Genomic DNA, 13,528 nt, shown 5'->3' on the forward strand with positions numbered 1-13,528 from the left:
GGAGTTGGCAGATGCTTCAGTCCAGGACTGGGAGGAGATCCCTCAGGAGACCATCCGCAACCTCATCAGGAGCATGCGCAGACATTGTAGGGAGGTCATACAGGCACGTGGAGGCCACACACAATACTGAGCCTCATGTTGACTTGTTTTAAGGACATTACATCAAAGTTGGATCAGCCTGTAGTGTGTTTTTCCACTTTAACTTTGGGGGTGACTCCAAATCCAGGCCTCCATTGGTTAATAAATTTGATTTCCATTGATGATTTTTGTGTGATTTTGTTGTCAGCACATTCAACTTTGTACAGAAGAAACTATTCAATGAGAATATTTCATTCATTCAGATCTAGGATGTGTTATTTGAGTGTTCCCTTTATTTTTTTGAGCAGTGTATAAAGGTGTATGAGGACTTTGCTTAAGTGCTGGAGGGTTAAAGCAAATTGCTTGGGCAGTTAAACAAGGCAATCATTCAAGTGAATGTTGTCCATGTAATACAAGTCACTTCTAGATGTATATTCCCTAATGCGGCATATGGAAAGCAATATTCTCGGTAAGTCAGCCCTGCAAACTTGCAGAAATTCAAGAAAGGTTAAGGTGTGCATATCTGTACTCACTCAATGGTCATTTGGTCCAGCACTCCAGTCACTGGAATCCCGTAGAACTGTTGCATGGTCACAACTGCGGACTGCATAGCTTTTCCTGAATGTAAAGCTGATATTCTAATATCATATGGGAGCAAATAGCCATATGTCTTCAACCAGCTCTGTGGAGACAGAAAAAGACAACCATGAATCTCAGGCTTGTCTTAAAAACATTCCTTATTGCATTAGTCATAGCCAAAAGAGACATTAAACTGATAGAGAAAAGTCAGAATATTGACTACTTAACAATTAAATATATTTGACTCTACAGTAACTGGATACAAAGAAGACTGAAGTGAGACATCCATCAAAATGGAAAGGTGACGTGTTTACATGAGGAATAACAATATTTCTCGGCTTTTTTTACTTGTATCCTGCACTTTTCTGAAGCTTTAGCTCTAATTTTCAGTTGTCTCTGATCTAGTGGGTGAAGTCTAGCTGCTAAAATTTCTCCCATACAGTACACAAAGGCTTTAGAGATTCCTGCTCTTCATGCTCTGTGTTAGTTATACAACAAGGCTGTAGTTACACAACAGAACTGAGCAGGGTTGCTGTGAATCAAGCATGGAAATTAGTGCTTCACAATCTGTTTGCCTATGTCTTTGTCAGTACCATTCTCTGCTCCTTCTCTGTCTTCTTCTCATCTCTTAAGACATTAAAAATAGTTGTAACCTGATACTTCAGTGAGTTTGCACTTCCTCTTACTTAAAGAAAAAAAAGTCATCTGAAATCTATCTATCTCAGAGGATGCTGAGTTCAGGAGACAGGGGTAGGGAAAGAAGAGACTCATAAGTGGAGAGAGACGCAGACTTCTCTGAAAAGATATATTACAAAGTTTCTTATGTTCAGTTGTACTATTGGATTTATGCAAAGTTTGTTGAAACAACAGTGATCGTTTAATATTTATCCATAAAGATCACTGTAAATCATAATGTGGTCTCAGCGCTCTGTACATACAGAATTAACAATGTGTGACAAATTCAATACAACATGTTCATAAATCTGCACTGCATTGCAGATATCACATCTCGCCACCCAATTGATAACTCCTGGGGCTCTCTTCACCTTTTGTTGCCATTGCATCCGTCCTCCAGTGGTTCTAATACTTTTGGCCGAGCATCTCAGATGTACCTAATGACCCTGTCTATTAAAACATCTAACAGTTAGGTTGTAGCATAGTCCAGCAGCATTTACATTTTCTGTCTAAATTCATGAAAAACGAATACACCTATCACCCCGTCTAATAAAACATCCTGCAGAATCTCTCATGCCATCCTCATTTTACTGTCAGCTATGTTGAAGCACAGCTGAGCTGCAATGCATACAGGGTTGAGCATGCTCTGAAAATTCCCACGAACCTCCAATGAAATATGGAGTTTGTAAATAGTAGTGAATCCTGGTCAAATATTGGGTCACAGTCGCAGCATTCCAAACTACAATTGGTCACCTCATCCATATAAAGCATTATAAATAGAAATAAAGCATTATAAATACTGCACAAAATTGCCCATGTTGAGATTTATCCAACTCTATCAGAATGCACAAAGGAGAGCACGGAGAGGGGCCTGCAGAACTGAGAAGAAGCAGTGTGCTGAAGGGAAATGTAGATTTAGCAGACAAGAAGATGACAGTCCACGAAGCGGGATCCACAGAGTAGCAGAAGGAGATGCTGAATGACCCAAAGGTATAAGAAAAAAAACCTCTATTCCAACAATGACGGCACTTTGCTAGTGCTTATATGTCATTGTTATTTCACCTGAGTGCTGCAGCCTATCAGCATCCATCAATGGACGAAAGTGCTCACACTACCCTTGAAAGAAAATGTTTCGGAAGAGGGAAGTGTGAGAGCTGCAGCCCATCAGTGGCTACTAATAGGCTGCAGCGATCATGTGACATAATGTCACAAGAGCTTTGGTAGAAAAGAATGCTGGCACTGCTGGTCTGGGAGGTGAGAATAAGGTGTTTTAATTTTACATAGGGCACTGTTGCATTTAAGAAGGGTTGTACAAATAATGGATAGCCCCTTGAATTTAAAGGATAAAAAAAACTGCGCTGAGGAAGTCAACTACCCTCCTCCCACAATCCAGTGCTAGTGCCTGAGATGTAGCAATTTAATTAAGATGGAAAAGCTTAAAGAAACACCAAGAAATAATTAAATTAAACAAAAAATAAATTGTCGCATTCACTGTGAGTCTGCAGAATACTATTCATGATCCTGAAACAAACAGTGTTGTAGGAATCCTGAATAGCTCAGAGGTTAATCTAATGCTGATAATTTCTATTATCAGCTGATGTGCGTCTGAAGTCAACCCCATCCACGGAAAAGGGGGCAAAGCAGGCAAGAGACAAAGCATTTTGGGCTCAAATTCCACTTTTCAACTATAGAAATGTCTCTGTATAGTTGGAAAAGGGGAATTTGATCCCCAAAACACATTGTATTTTGAGTCTATACATGTCCTATTAAATTAATAAAGAAGATCGCTGTTTGTATTGGCTACTAGTATCGTTGCTCCGGGATCCATTTGCGCCTCTATCTGAAGTCCAGTATCACTCTGTGGACTTCATCTTTCCTATTTGGCTGAATGTGGAAACTTGCGGTACAAGGACCTGGACATTGGCTGCATTTGTCCCACCTAATGCGTTCCAATAGTGTTGCACCTACATTAGCACAACACTAAGGTGACCGTGACCCTTCACTACCATCTCTCTACAGCTTTACTAGCACCATGATCGCCATGATTTCTTCTACTAATCTTACTTAGGCTGTGTGCGCACAGTGTGTTTTTGTGCAGTTTAGCCACATTTTTCACCCATTGACTTCAATTGAGTCAGTCAAATACGCAGCAAAAATGCAGGTATAAAAATGTTTGCAGATTTGCTGCTGATTTCTGCTGCGGATTTGACTGACTCAATCCCAGTCAATGGGTGAAAAATGCGGCTAAACTGCTAAAACGAGGCAAAAATGCACAGAGAATTGACAGCGTGTCACGAGCGTCGGCTGATGAGAGACTAGTGCTCCCATCAGTCTATTTCTGAAACATGTTGGCCTAATGGCCCCTTTCTAGGCTAAAAATTCTAGCCCTCAGCTGCCCCAGAAATTCACTTAATATTTGAAGTGCCAATTCTAGCACTTAGCCCAGGCTCTTCCTGATGTCCTGGTGCAGTTGCATGGGGGTAATGGGATTAGGTGTCGCTGACACCAAGCCCTAGGTTTGGTAATGAAAAGTTGTCATACAGACACTCATTACTAAACCTGCAAATAAAGAGTTAAATAAACACACACACCCAGAATAGAACACTTTATTTGAAATAAAACAGCTACATTCTTTAATCATTTTAATTAACCCAATATACTCGACCCAGGTCCAACGATAATCCAAGGGTTAAAGGGATGTTATACATTTCTTTTTTCAAATATCTTTATTTAGCTCCAAAAAGCATTCATTGCTGTACACAAACATATGCAAAAACGCACCAAAAATGCGTGTTTTTTTCCGCAGAGTTTTTGCTGCCAACAAATTCCTAGAGATGCAGAAACACTGCAGCAATTTCTGCAATCAAATACTCAACGTGTGCACATACCCTTATGTGTTTTTCAAGAAAGGAAGTAGTTTAAGGCCATGTGCACACATTGAGCATTTGTTCAGTATTTTACATCAGTATTTGTAAGCCAAAACCAGGAGTGGAACAATCAAAGGAAAAGTATAATAGAAACACGTCACCACTTCTGTATTTATCACCCACTCCTGGTATTGGTTTGCACGAGGTAAAAACTCACTAAATACTCATTGTCCGCACATGGCCTCATTTTTTGTGCATTTTCAGTGTTCAGTTTTCCTTTAGGCCACGTTCAGTATTTGGTCAGTATTTTACCTCAGTATTTGTAAGAAAACCAGGAGTGGGTGATAAATCCAGAAGTGGTGACGTGTTTCTATTACACTTTTCCTCTGACTGTTCCAGTACTGGTTTTGGCTTACAAATACTGATGGAAAATACTAACCAAATGCCGAAAGTGTGAACATGGCCTTAAAAAGGTAGACCCCAAAATCCAATTTTTTTTTACGCTAATCTGTGCTGTACTGTAATACACAACGCCTTTATAAATTTTGTTTTTTTGTTTCTGCCTTTCGTTCTTCCTGAATTTCACTTCATTCCCTGCACCCACTTGGTTTACCTGCGGCTCTACCAAACTTGACAGCGCCCTGTGCTTTATTAACTAACCTCACAGCCAGAGATGGCACCACTCAACCTTTGCCCACCCACTGCACACTCATTGGCTGTCAGTAATCTTCCGCTGCGCAGACCTCTGTCATCACACCAGTATTGGAAATAACAGACCAGTGTCCTGAGTCATTTATGGAAAGCAGCTCAATCATTGCACTTGACGCGCCCCCTGGGCCGTGGGGTACTCAGCAGCCGGGCCTCTGGTTGCCGGGGGATATCACGGTGGCTGGCCCGGTCCGTGACCCAGGGCGGTCAGTGAAATGGGGGAATACTTTTATATGGGGTTTTTCGTGACGCCACCTGTGGATTCTGGTAAGAGGTTACCAGCGCTGCAGCAGCCCACTGAGGCTGATGTTAGGGGCAGCTATGATGGGACGGCTCCCCACAGGTGGAGCAGGCCTCAGGGCAGTGTAGAGGTGTAGAAAGATGGTGGAAGCAGGAGAGAGACGGCAGGACGGTCCCAGAGGAAGTACAGTCACACACACAAGGGCAAAGCTTCAATACCTTTACTGGTGGTGATGCAGGTACCCTCCAGGGCACTCAGGGCGAAGGGTACATTTCTGGACTCTCCCCAGTGAGCGGGTGTAAGGCCTCCTGATCTGTGTCTTTTACTCTCTAAGCTTTGGGCCTGCCTGGAGCTAGGCCTGGCTTGCTTACTGCTTCCTTCTTGTACCTACTGACCTGGGGGTAGGGTTTTCTCCTGGTTCCCACTATTCCTGGTTGCTGGAGCCTTAGTGGTACCTAACCCTGTTGCTGTGGTCAGCGGTTGGTTAACCTGGGACTTGTAGTTCTCCAGGGATTCCGGTTGTTCCTATTGGTCATAAAGATCCCTGTAGGCGCGGACCCGGTGTCCGGTATCTGGTTCGGGGTGAGCCTGCTATGCTCCTCTGCCCCCTATGCGTTTCTCTTTCTTCTTCTCAGTCTGCAGACTCTCTCATGCAGACTCTCTGAGCAGACTCTCTGAGTTCTGTCCCTGTCTGTGCCTGACAGGAACTCTCACTTGCCTTCTAGCCCGCTCCAGGCTCTCACTGGTCAGACTAGCCCGCAGCTTGGGCCTAGCCTGGCCTTCAGCCACACAGACTTCAGCTTGTCTGGAGCTGCAGCATGGTGTCACACTGTCTGCTTCCCACTGACTGACTTCCTGAATTCCACCCCCCAGTATTTATATACCTGACAGGGCTCCATCTAGTGGACTTGGGTGGAGGTGTCTGTATGTATTGAGGCCACTGGGGAGAATTCCATCCATGCACCCCTCTGGGATCTGTGGCACCAGTGCGCAGCAGGGCGCCACACACTCCACACCACATCCACAGTGGTGATAGAGCTTCACATGTCCCCACATCACCTATGACATATGAGTACTGTGAAGTGAAGTTTATAGTGATGTGTGTGTGCAAAAGTGTAAGTACGTGTGTTTGTATCTATATTTATACCACATAATACACCTCAACTGCGGCAGAACCTCAGTATATAGTGATGTATCTACATATATTCCACATAATACACTTCAGCTGCTGCAGAACCTCAGTCTATAGTGATGTATCTACATATTGTAAGGCAGCGCTAGACATCATAATGGGGGATACTCGCTGCACCGGGTAAATTAAGCACACGTGCAATGTCCTTCCGGTATTTTCTTAATGCTGCAGTTTATTATATTATCATAAACCGCATATCACACAGTCCTTCTTAGTTTATCACCGGCATGTTTACACACTTAACATCCAGGAGTCTCTCAAGTAGCAGACAGGCCCAAGTGGCCCAAGTAACAGCCTTCAGCAAGGTAATAAAATAGCAATGTCCATATTAATGTCCATATAACACAGGGTATTACCTTTGCCGGGTTTAGCTGTCTCAGTCCATTACTCCGCCACCTCTGTGGCTTTGCGGCTTCCCAGGTAGTGGTCTCCAGCCGTCGTTCCCTCAAAGGCCAATGACATCCACACAGGATCCAGGCTCTGCCTTTCAGGACTCTTACTCAAGCCTCTGCCTTCCAAGGCCACTAGCATCCACACAGGATCCAGGCTCTGCCTTTCAGGACTCTTACTCAAGCCTCTGCCTTTCAGGCACCAGGCTTCACTCGGCCTCACTAGGCCTCACACGGTCGGTGTCCCACACACATGGGAACAGGCCTTACACCTCTCTCACAGAACACACCAGTCTCCCATCAAGCAGGGTTTATATATGCATCCCGTGCACACACACACATACTGACAGGACCTTGCTGATGTCACAGTCATGTGATCAGACAGACATTCTGTGCGCGCAGGACCTGTGCTATGTCACAGTCATGTGACCAGTCACCTGAGGGGGAAGGTACATGGTCAGGTAAAACACATCCTGGACCATTACCGTAATGCCAGCAAGTTGCTGCATTACATATCCCCCCCTTCTGTTCAAACTTGTGGGTTTGAACACATAATATACACAATGACATTATAACCCCCAGTTCACATAGAGACCATGTACTTTACAATTGTGCTACTCAGCCCCTGGAACATTAGTCAACGACATTAGCCCATTCCTTAGGGACGTACCATTTGTCACTGACTTAGTCAGGTCACCTTTCCGGGTCGTAACCTTGTCAGAGCTCCCCCGCTCCCAGCGGTCAGTTGTAACCTTGTTAGGTCTCCCCCGCTCCCAGCGGTCAGTCGTAACCTTGTCAGGTCTCCCCCGCTCCCAGCGGTCAGTCATACAGCGGTGTGACTCACAAGCCCTGGTATCTAAGGTCCGGTTCGACTCCGTACTGTCCCGTCCTCTATTGGGTCGTTTGTATGGGCTTCTCAAACCTGAGTTACTGGAGGTCTCACTACCTCTAAACCCACGCCCACTACTCTCAGGACATCTTGAAAGGTCCCTAACTCCAGCTATAGCTGTTCTGTTATTTAAGGGGCCCTTTCTCTGTCTGGTCTCATAATTTCTAGACGGCTGCCCTCTTCTGCTGATGATGCTGTCTATCCACTCGCAGTCTAGCGAGATTCAACTGTTCTACCTCTCGCAGGTAGGTCACTCAGTACTTCAACAGTATGCGCATATATCCCAGGCTTTCTTCTGTTCCTACAGTGGAGAATGATACCATGCCGTCTTCGTCGGGTATCCAGTCCTGACGATCACGTGGACTGCTTACTTTCACCACCCCAGACTTCTTGACCATCATCTGCATGGCTCGACCATTTCTCCCAACAAGCTTCCTCACCAGAACATGAGGCACCCGGAAGACCTCTTCACGCATACTGTGATCTTTCCTCATCAACTCAGTTGTCTAACGGCTTGTTCCGTATTCAAACGGAGAAACCGCTTTGTGCGAATACATCGCCAGTGCATGTCACTTAGGATAGCCACCCTCTTCACTGTGACTTCGGTCGTGGACAGGACCACCAGCTGTTTAGCTTCTGAGGTCAAGTACACCTTACAGGCTCCCAAGGGCTTCTTAAACTCCTCATGCACGGACTCACTGGTGCATTGTTCCCTCAAATCCTCGGGCACATCTACGAGGCACTTGTACCAAGATGTTTCGGTCTCACCAGTGGTTTCCATACGATCAACCAGCTCAGGGTTCAGGGACAACTGACTTTCAGCTTCTTCCACCTTTACGCTTCCCCTGAGCTGACTCACAGCTACAAATTCACCAATTTTCGTCTTGACCACTTCCATCTCATATTTATCTGTGGTTAACACTCTCTTAGCTCTCCTCAGGCCCACCCTCTCTTGGTATAAGGGAGTGAGTGCAACGTGTTCGCCCTTTTCCTTCTCCAAGAAGGCCTCGTTCACTGAGTGATACTTTGTCAGGCGACTTTTGAGCCCGGAAACTTCTTCCTCTAGCTCCGCCACTCAGCGGCCCGTCTCTGAAGCTCCTCTTGCTTCCAATGGGTTTGTAGCGACTCCTTGATCTCGGCTCCTACATCCACCGAATCATCCGAGCTCACATCACTCGAGGAGGTATCTGCTTCATACCTCCCATCACCCGCAGCCAACTCCTGGCCCTGGTCTGTGGCTTCTCCGATAGACTCCATTTTGCTGAGCCTTTCCTTAAGGCACGTCTCTGCCCTCTGGAGATTATCACAGAACGTCTGCAGCTCCTTCACCTGAGCTTCCAGACGTAAGGTCTTTCTGCGGAGATCACCATTTTCATTACAGGTGTCTTGCAGAGTGGTTTCAACCACTTGGCATATGTGCTCTGCATCCACCTTATCATCCTCTAGTTTTCCTTTAACCCTGAGGAGATCCTCATAGTCTCTCTTGATTTGTTGCAGTTCCCTAATGAGCTTTTCACCATATTCCTTCTTGGAGTCACATAGCTCCCGGTTGAACTGTTCGCGCAGTCGTTTTAGGTTTTGGTCACGTCCGGAAACTTCAACCTGCAGCGCCTCTTTTAAGGCAGACAGCTCTCTATCCCTCTGGTGTAGTCCCTCATCCAGCTTTTGCTTCACTTGTATCAGCTCTACATGTACCAGGGAGAACCTATCTTTCAACTCGCACAGCTCATCTTCAAACTCCGCTTTGTCAAGTTCCAACTGAAAAACCTCATCTTTATTTCTCTGGAACTTTTTCTTCCAATTGTTGACTTCCTTGCTGTTTTCCTCCAGTTCACGCTGCAAGTTCCTCACAACCTGGTTTATTTTCTGCCTTTCAGACTCCAGGTTCTGCTGGTCTGAGGACACGATCTCCAGGTTTCCACATAGTGGCTGCACGTCACTCTGACACTGCTGGCTGATAGGCTCCAGCTCTTGGTCACGACTGGCCGCCTCCTCTTCTGGCTCGGAAGGAGGATCCACCCCTGAAACAAAGGCACACAGTACTACATTTTCCTTATTTTCACTTTCAGCCAAATCTACAGGAGCAACCTTTTTGTGGCCCTTGCGCCATCTACGAGATAGGGACTTTCTTGCCTCGTCTAGCCCCTACTGACTGACCTCTCCTTCTACTTTCGTAGTGTCACCGTCAGCTACGGGGTCTGTGTCACTCCCCATGGTGTTGTGGACTAACAGGTCACCTCCCACTTTGACGTCACCCCCTTCTACTGGAGCTACCCCGTTATCAACGGTCACATTGTCATTTTTAGGAGGTACCAACCCACCACCAGTAATTTTTTTTGATTTTCTATCCTCCACGCTGTTTTGAACAACCGGCCCTTTTTTAGTCTCCGTCCCCTTTTTAACAACCACACCGGCAGGGGAATTTTTACAAGAAAAATCAACAATCGTCTTAGGACTCAGTTCACAACAGCTCTTACCACCTCCCCGGACACTCTGGGACAACAAGGGCGCCCCCGAAGAGTTCAAGGAATGGTCCGCTGCCGCCTCTCTGTAACGGGCCAACAGCTCCTGCCCTTCCTGCACCACGACCTCTTGTTGTTTCTCCCATACCTGCTGTTGTTTCTCAAATGCCTGCTGCGAGTCCTGTTGTTGTTTCTCCCATACCTGCTGTTGTTTCTCAAATGCCTGCAGCGAGTCCTGTTGTTGTTTCTCCCACAGGCATTTCAATCGCTGAACAGCTTCAGACTCATCTGCTGCTCCCTTCACAGCCATCATTATCTGCTCCTTCATTTCTTCAGGAAACTCCATTATGCCGAAGAGCGATTGCACACGGTCATCTAACTCCTTCTCCATTCCGTCTGGAGATACTGCACCATTCATGGCCATCAAGGTACACACTAGACACTTTACACCGCTCTCCCCGAAAATTTTCGTGGCCCCGCCGAGCCACAGCAAACCAGGTTTGAGTGCGACGACAATCTTCGCAACTCCACCAAGTTGCAGCCAGATGCTTTAATCCACACTCGTCGTCCTGTGCCGTTGCCCCTAGCAACCGGGTTGTCGTTGCCGCTAGCAACCGGGCTGCAGTTGCCCGCATTCTCGAACCATATGTAGGGCAGCACTAGACATCATAATGGGGGATACTCGCTGCACCGGGTAAATTAAGCACACGTGCAATGTCCTTCCGGTATTTTCTTAATGCTGCAGTTTATTATATTATCATAAACCGCATATCACACAGTCCTTCTTAGTTTATCACTGGCATGTTTACACACTTAACATCCGGGAGTCTCTCAAGTAGCAGACAGGCCCAAGTGGCCCAAGTAACAGCCTTCAGCAAGGTAATAAAATAGCAATGTCCATATTAATGTCCATATAACACAGGGTATTACCTTTGCCGGGTTTAGCTGTCTCAGTCCATTACTCCACCACTGTGGCTTTGCGGCTTCCCAGGTAGTGGTCTCCAGCCGTCGTTCCCTCAAAGGTCACTGACATCCACACAGGATCCAGGCTCTGCCTTTCAGGACTCTTACTCAAGCCTCTGTCTTTCAGGCACCAGGCTTCACTCGGCCTCACTAGGCCTCACACGGTCGGTGTCCCACACACACGGGAACAGGCCTTACGCCTCTCTCACAGAACACACCTGTCTCCCATCAAGCAGGGTTTATATATGCATCCCGTGCACACACACACATACTGACAGGACCTTGCTGATGTCACAGTCATGTGACCAGTCACCTGAGGGGGAAGGTACATGGTCAGGTAAAACACATCCTGGACCATTACCGTAATGCCAGCAAGTCGCTGCATTACAATATACTCTACATAATACATTTCAGCTGCTGCAGAACCTCAGTCTATAGTGATGTATTTACATATATACCACATAATACACATCAGCTGCTGCAGAACCTCAGTATATAGTGATGTATCTACATATATAGCACATCATACACCTCAGCTGCGGCAGAATTTCAATATATAGTGATGTATCTATATATATATAGCACATAAAATACATTAAAATATATCCACAGGGATGTCTCTAATTAACTCAGATGTTGCCAAAAAAACCTATCACAAGCATCCAAACACATGACAACATCATGTGGGCAATCCAGAATTGTTTAAAGGCATAGTAATCTTAGTGTATGTAAGCCTTTGACTTTGGAGTAAGTAATAAAAATGCCTTAAAACATTCTCTCTCTCATTATTCTGGCATTTGGCAAATGTTAAAAATTATGGTAATACTAATTGACCTAAAACGGGAAAGGTTTATTCTGATTTCATGTCAGATATTGAGAAAAACATGCATATGTGTTTCTTTATATAGTGTATGTAAACTTCTGGTTTCAACTGTACATACCACATAATACACCTCAGCTGCTGCAGAACCTGTCTAGTGAAGTGTGTATGGATGCATGTGTGGATGGATGAGGGAGGACTGGATGAGGGATGGATGGATGAATGAGGGAGGGATGCACACAGCACATTATACTCACCTATATAGAAGCCTTTTCCTTCCTGGTTCCTCCAATCAGCTGGGTCCTATCCCTGCTGCCTCCCACTGTGTATTGCACAGGGAGGCTGGAGCAGGAGGCAGGGGGAGGGTCTGGCAGTACTGGGGGTGTCTGTTGTAATATCACTGACCAGCCTCTGCCAGACAGAAAAACTGTAGTCAGGGAGTGAGCTGCTCTTCCAGAATCAGGAGAGGAGAGCGCTGCTCACATGACTAAGTGTGATATCTAGGACACCATGCAGAAAGCTGACAGGGAGTATATTACAAAGTGCCAGCATTCTGCAGCCTAGATACACACGCAAATTATATAGAAAGCCCGGACAACCCCTTTAAGCAGCTTTTTTGGACGTGGGCAGTTTGCTGCAGTAGAAGCTTCTGCATACAGCTCTATCTGCAATGAGAACAAGCACACATAGAACTGCCTATTCAACTACGGTAATTCCTGGCCCTGGACTAAAGAGAGAGGAAACTAGGACGAGAAGGAACCTTATTATATCGGCCAGATTTCTACGCAAATCTAGTTTTCGCTATCTCATTAATTCCTTGGTTTAGTTTTCCTTTTATCCTTTATAATAAAACAATTCCTTTAATACAGTACAATGTCCATATAACGGTAGGAGAAATACTGTCAGCCCTGTTCCTGTGAAGTAGAGATCTAAGGTTCTCCATACAGATGGTAGTGGGGCACTATAATTAAAGTTAATTTAAAGCCTGGCTCCTATGGACTCTAAAGCAGCTTTAATCAACCTCAGTAAAAATATTCTACCTTCTTCTTCCTCCTCTCCCCCGCTGGGCTGCTGCAAGCCTGCTAATTTTTCTCATTCAGTCAGATAGTCCTGTGTCAGCGGAAAGGATCTGCATATTCATGAGAAATCCGTTGTCTAGTCCTCCTACCCAGAGGCTCCTCACATACAGAGATGTGAAAGGTGAAGAGTGCAAAGGAATTGCAATTTCTTTTTCTGCCCCTGTAAACAATTACATCACCGCAGCATGCACACCATACTATTAGGGGGCAGATGTACCTAGCTGGTATAGAGGGAACCCAAATTTTAGGCAGAAAATGGGACGACATTCAGTTCACTTTTCAATGTGATAGTAACGTTTGTGCAGTTCTGCGATTAAAACTGCTAGCCATTAATGAACACTCTCCCCCATTTCAGCAAGTAAATAGAGACTTACGGTACGTTCCCACGGAACGTACTGGCTGCGGACCCACAGCGGTGAAGGTCCCACAGTGATACCCACAGCATTACCCCTAAGATTACCAATGTGAAAAACGGGCAAAGAATCCAAAAATTTAAATGTTTGAACACCAAATGGTGAACCTTACACATCCATCCGCAGCATATATTGACATGCTGTGGATCTCAAATCCGCAACTCCCTTCAATT

At 45.5% G+C, this 13,528-nt stretch overlaps 1 protein-coding gene across 1 annotated transcript in view; it reads right to left on the reverse strand.

Annotated features, from left to right (window-relative positions):
* The window catches only part of MMP24 (matrix metallopeptidase 24), a 197,507-nt gene that overhangs the window by 45,345 nt on the left and 138,634 nt on the right, over positions 1 to 13,528 (reverse strand). The window contains exon 2 of the mRNA XM_073683668.1: positions 612 to 760. Coding sequence (XP_073539769.1) covers positions 612 to 760 — 149 coding nt within the window. The remainder of the gene's footprint in view (positions 1 to 611; positions 761 to 13,528) is intronic.

The sequence above is a fragment of the Phyllobates terribilis genome, unplaced genomic scaffold (genome assembly GCF_046119375.1).
Source record: "Phyllobates terribilis strain yellow unplaced genomic scaffold, ASM4611937v1 Scaffold_5__5_contigs__length_657084704, whole genome shotgun sequence".
Lineage (NCBI taxonomy): Eukaryota > Metazoa > Chordata > Amphibia > Anura > Dendrobatidae > Phyllobates > Phyllobates terribilis.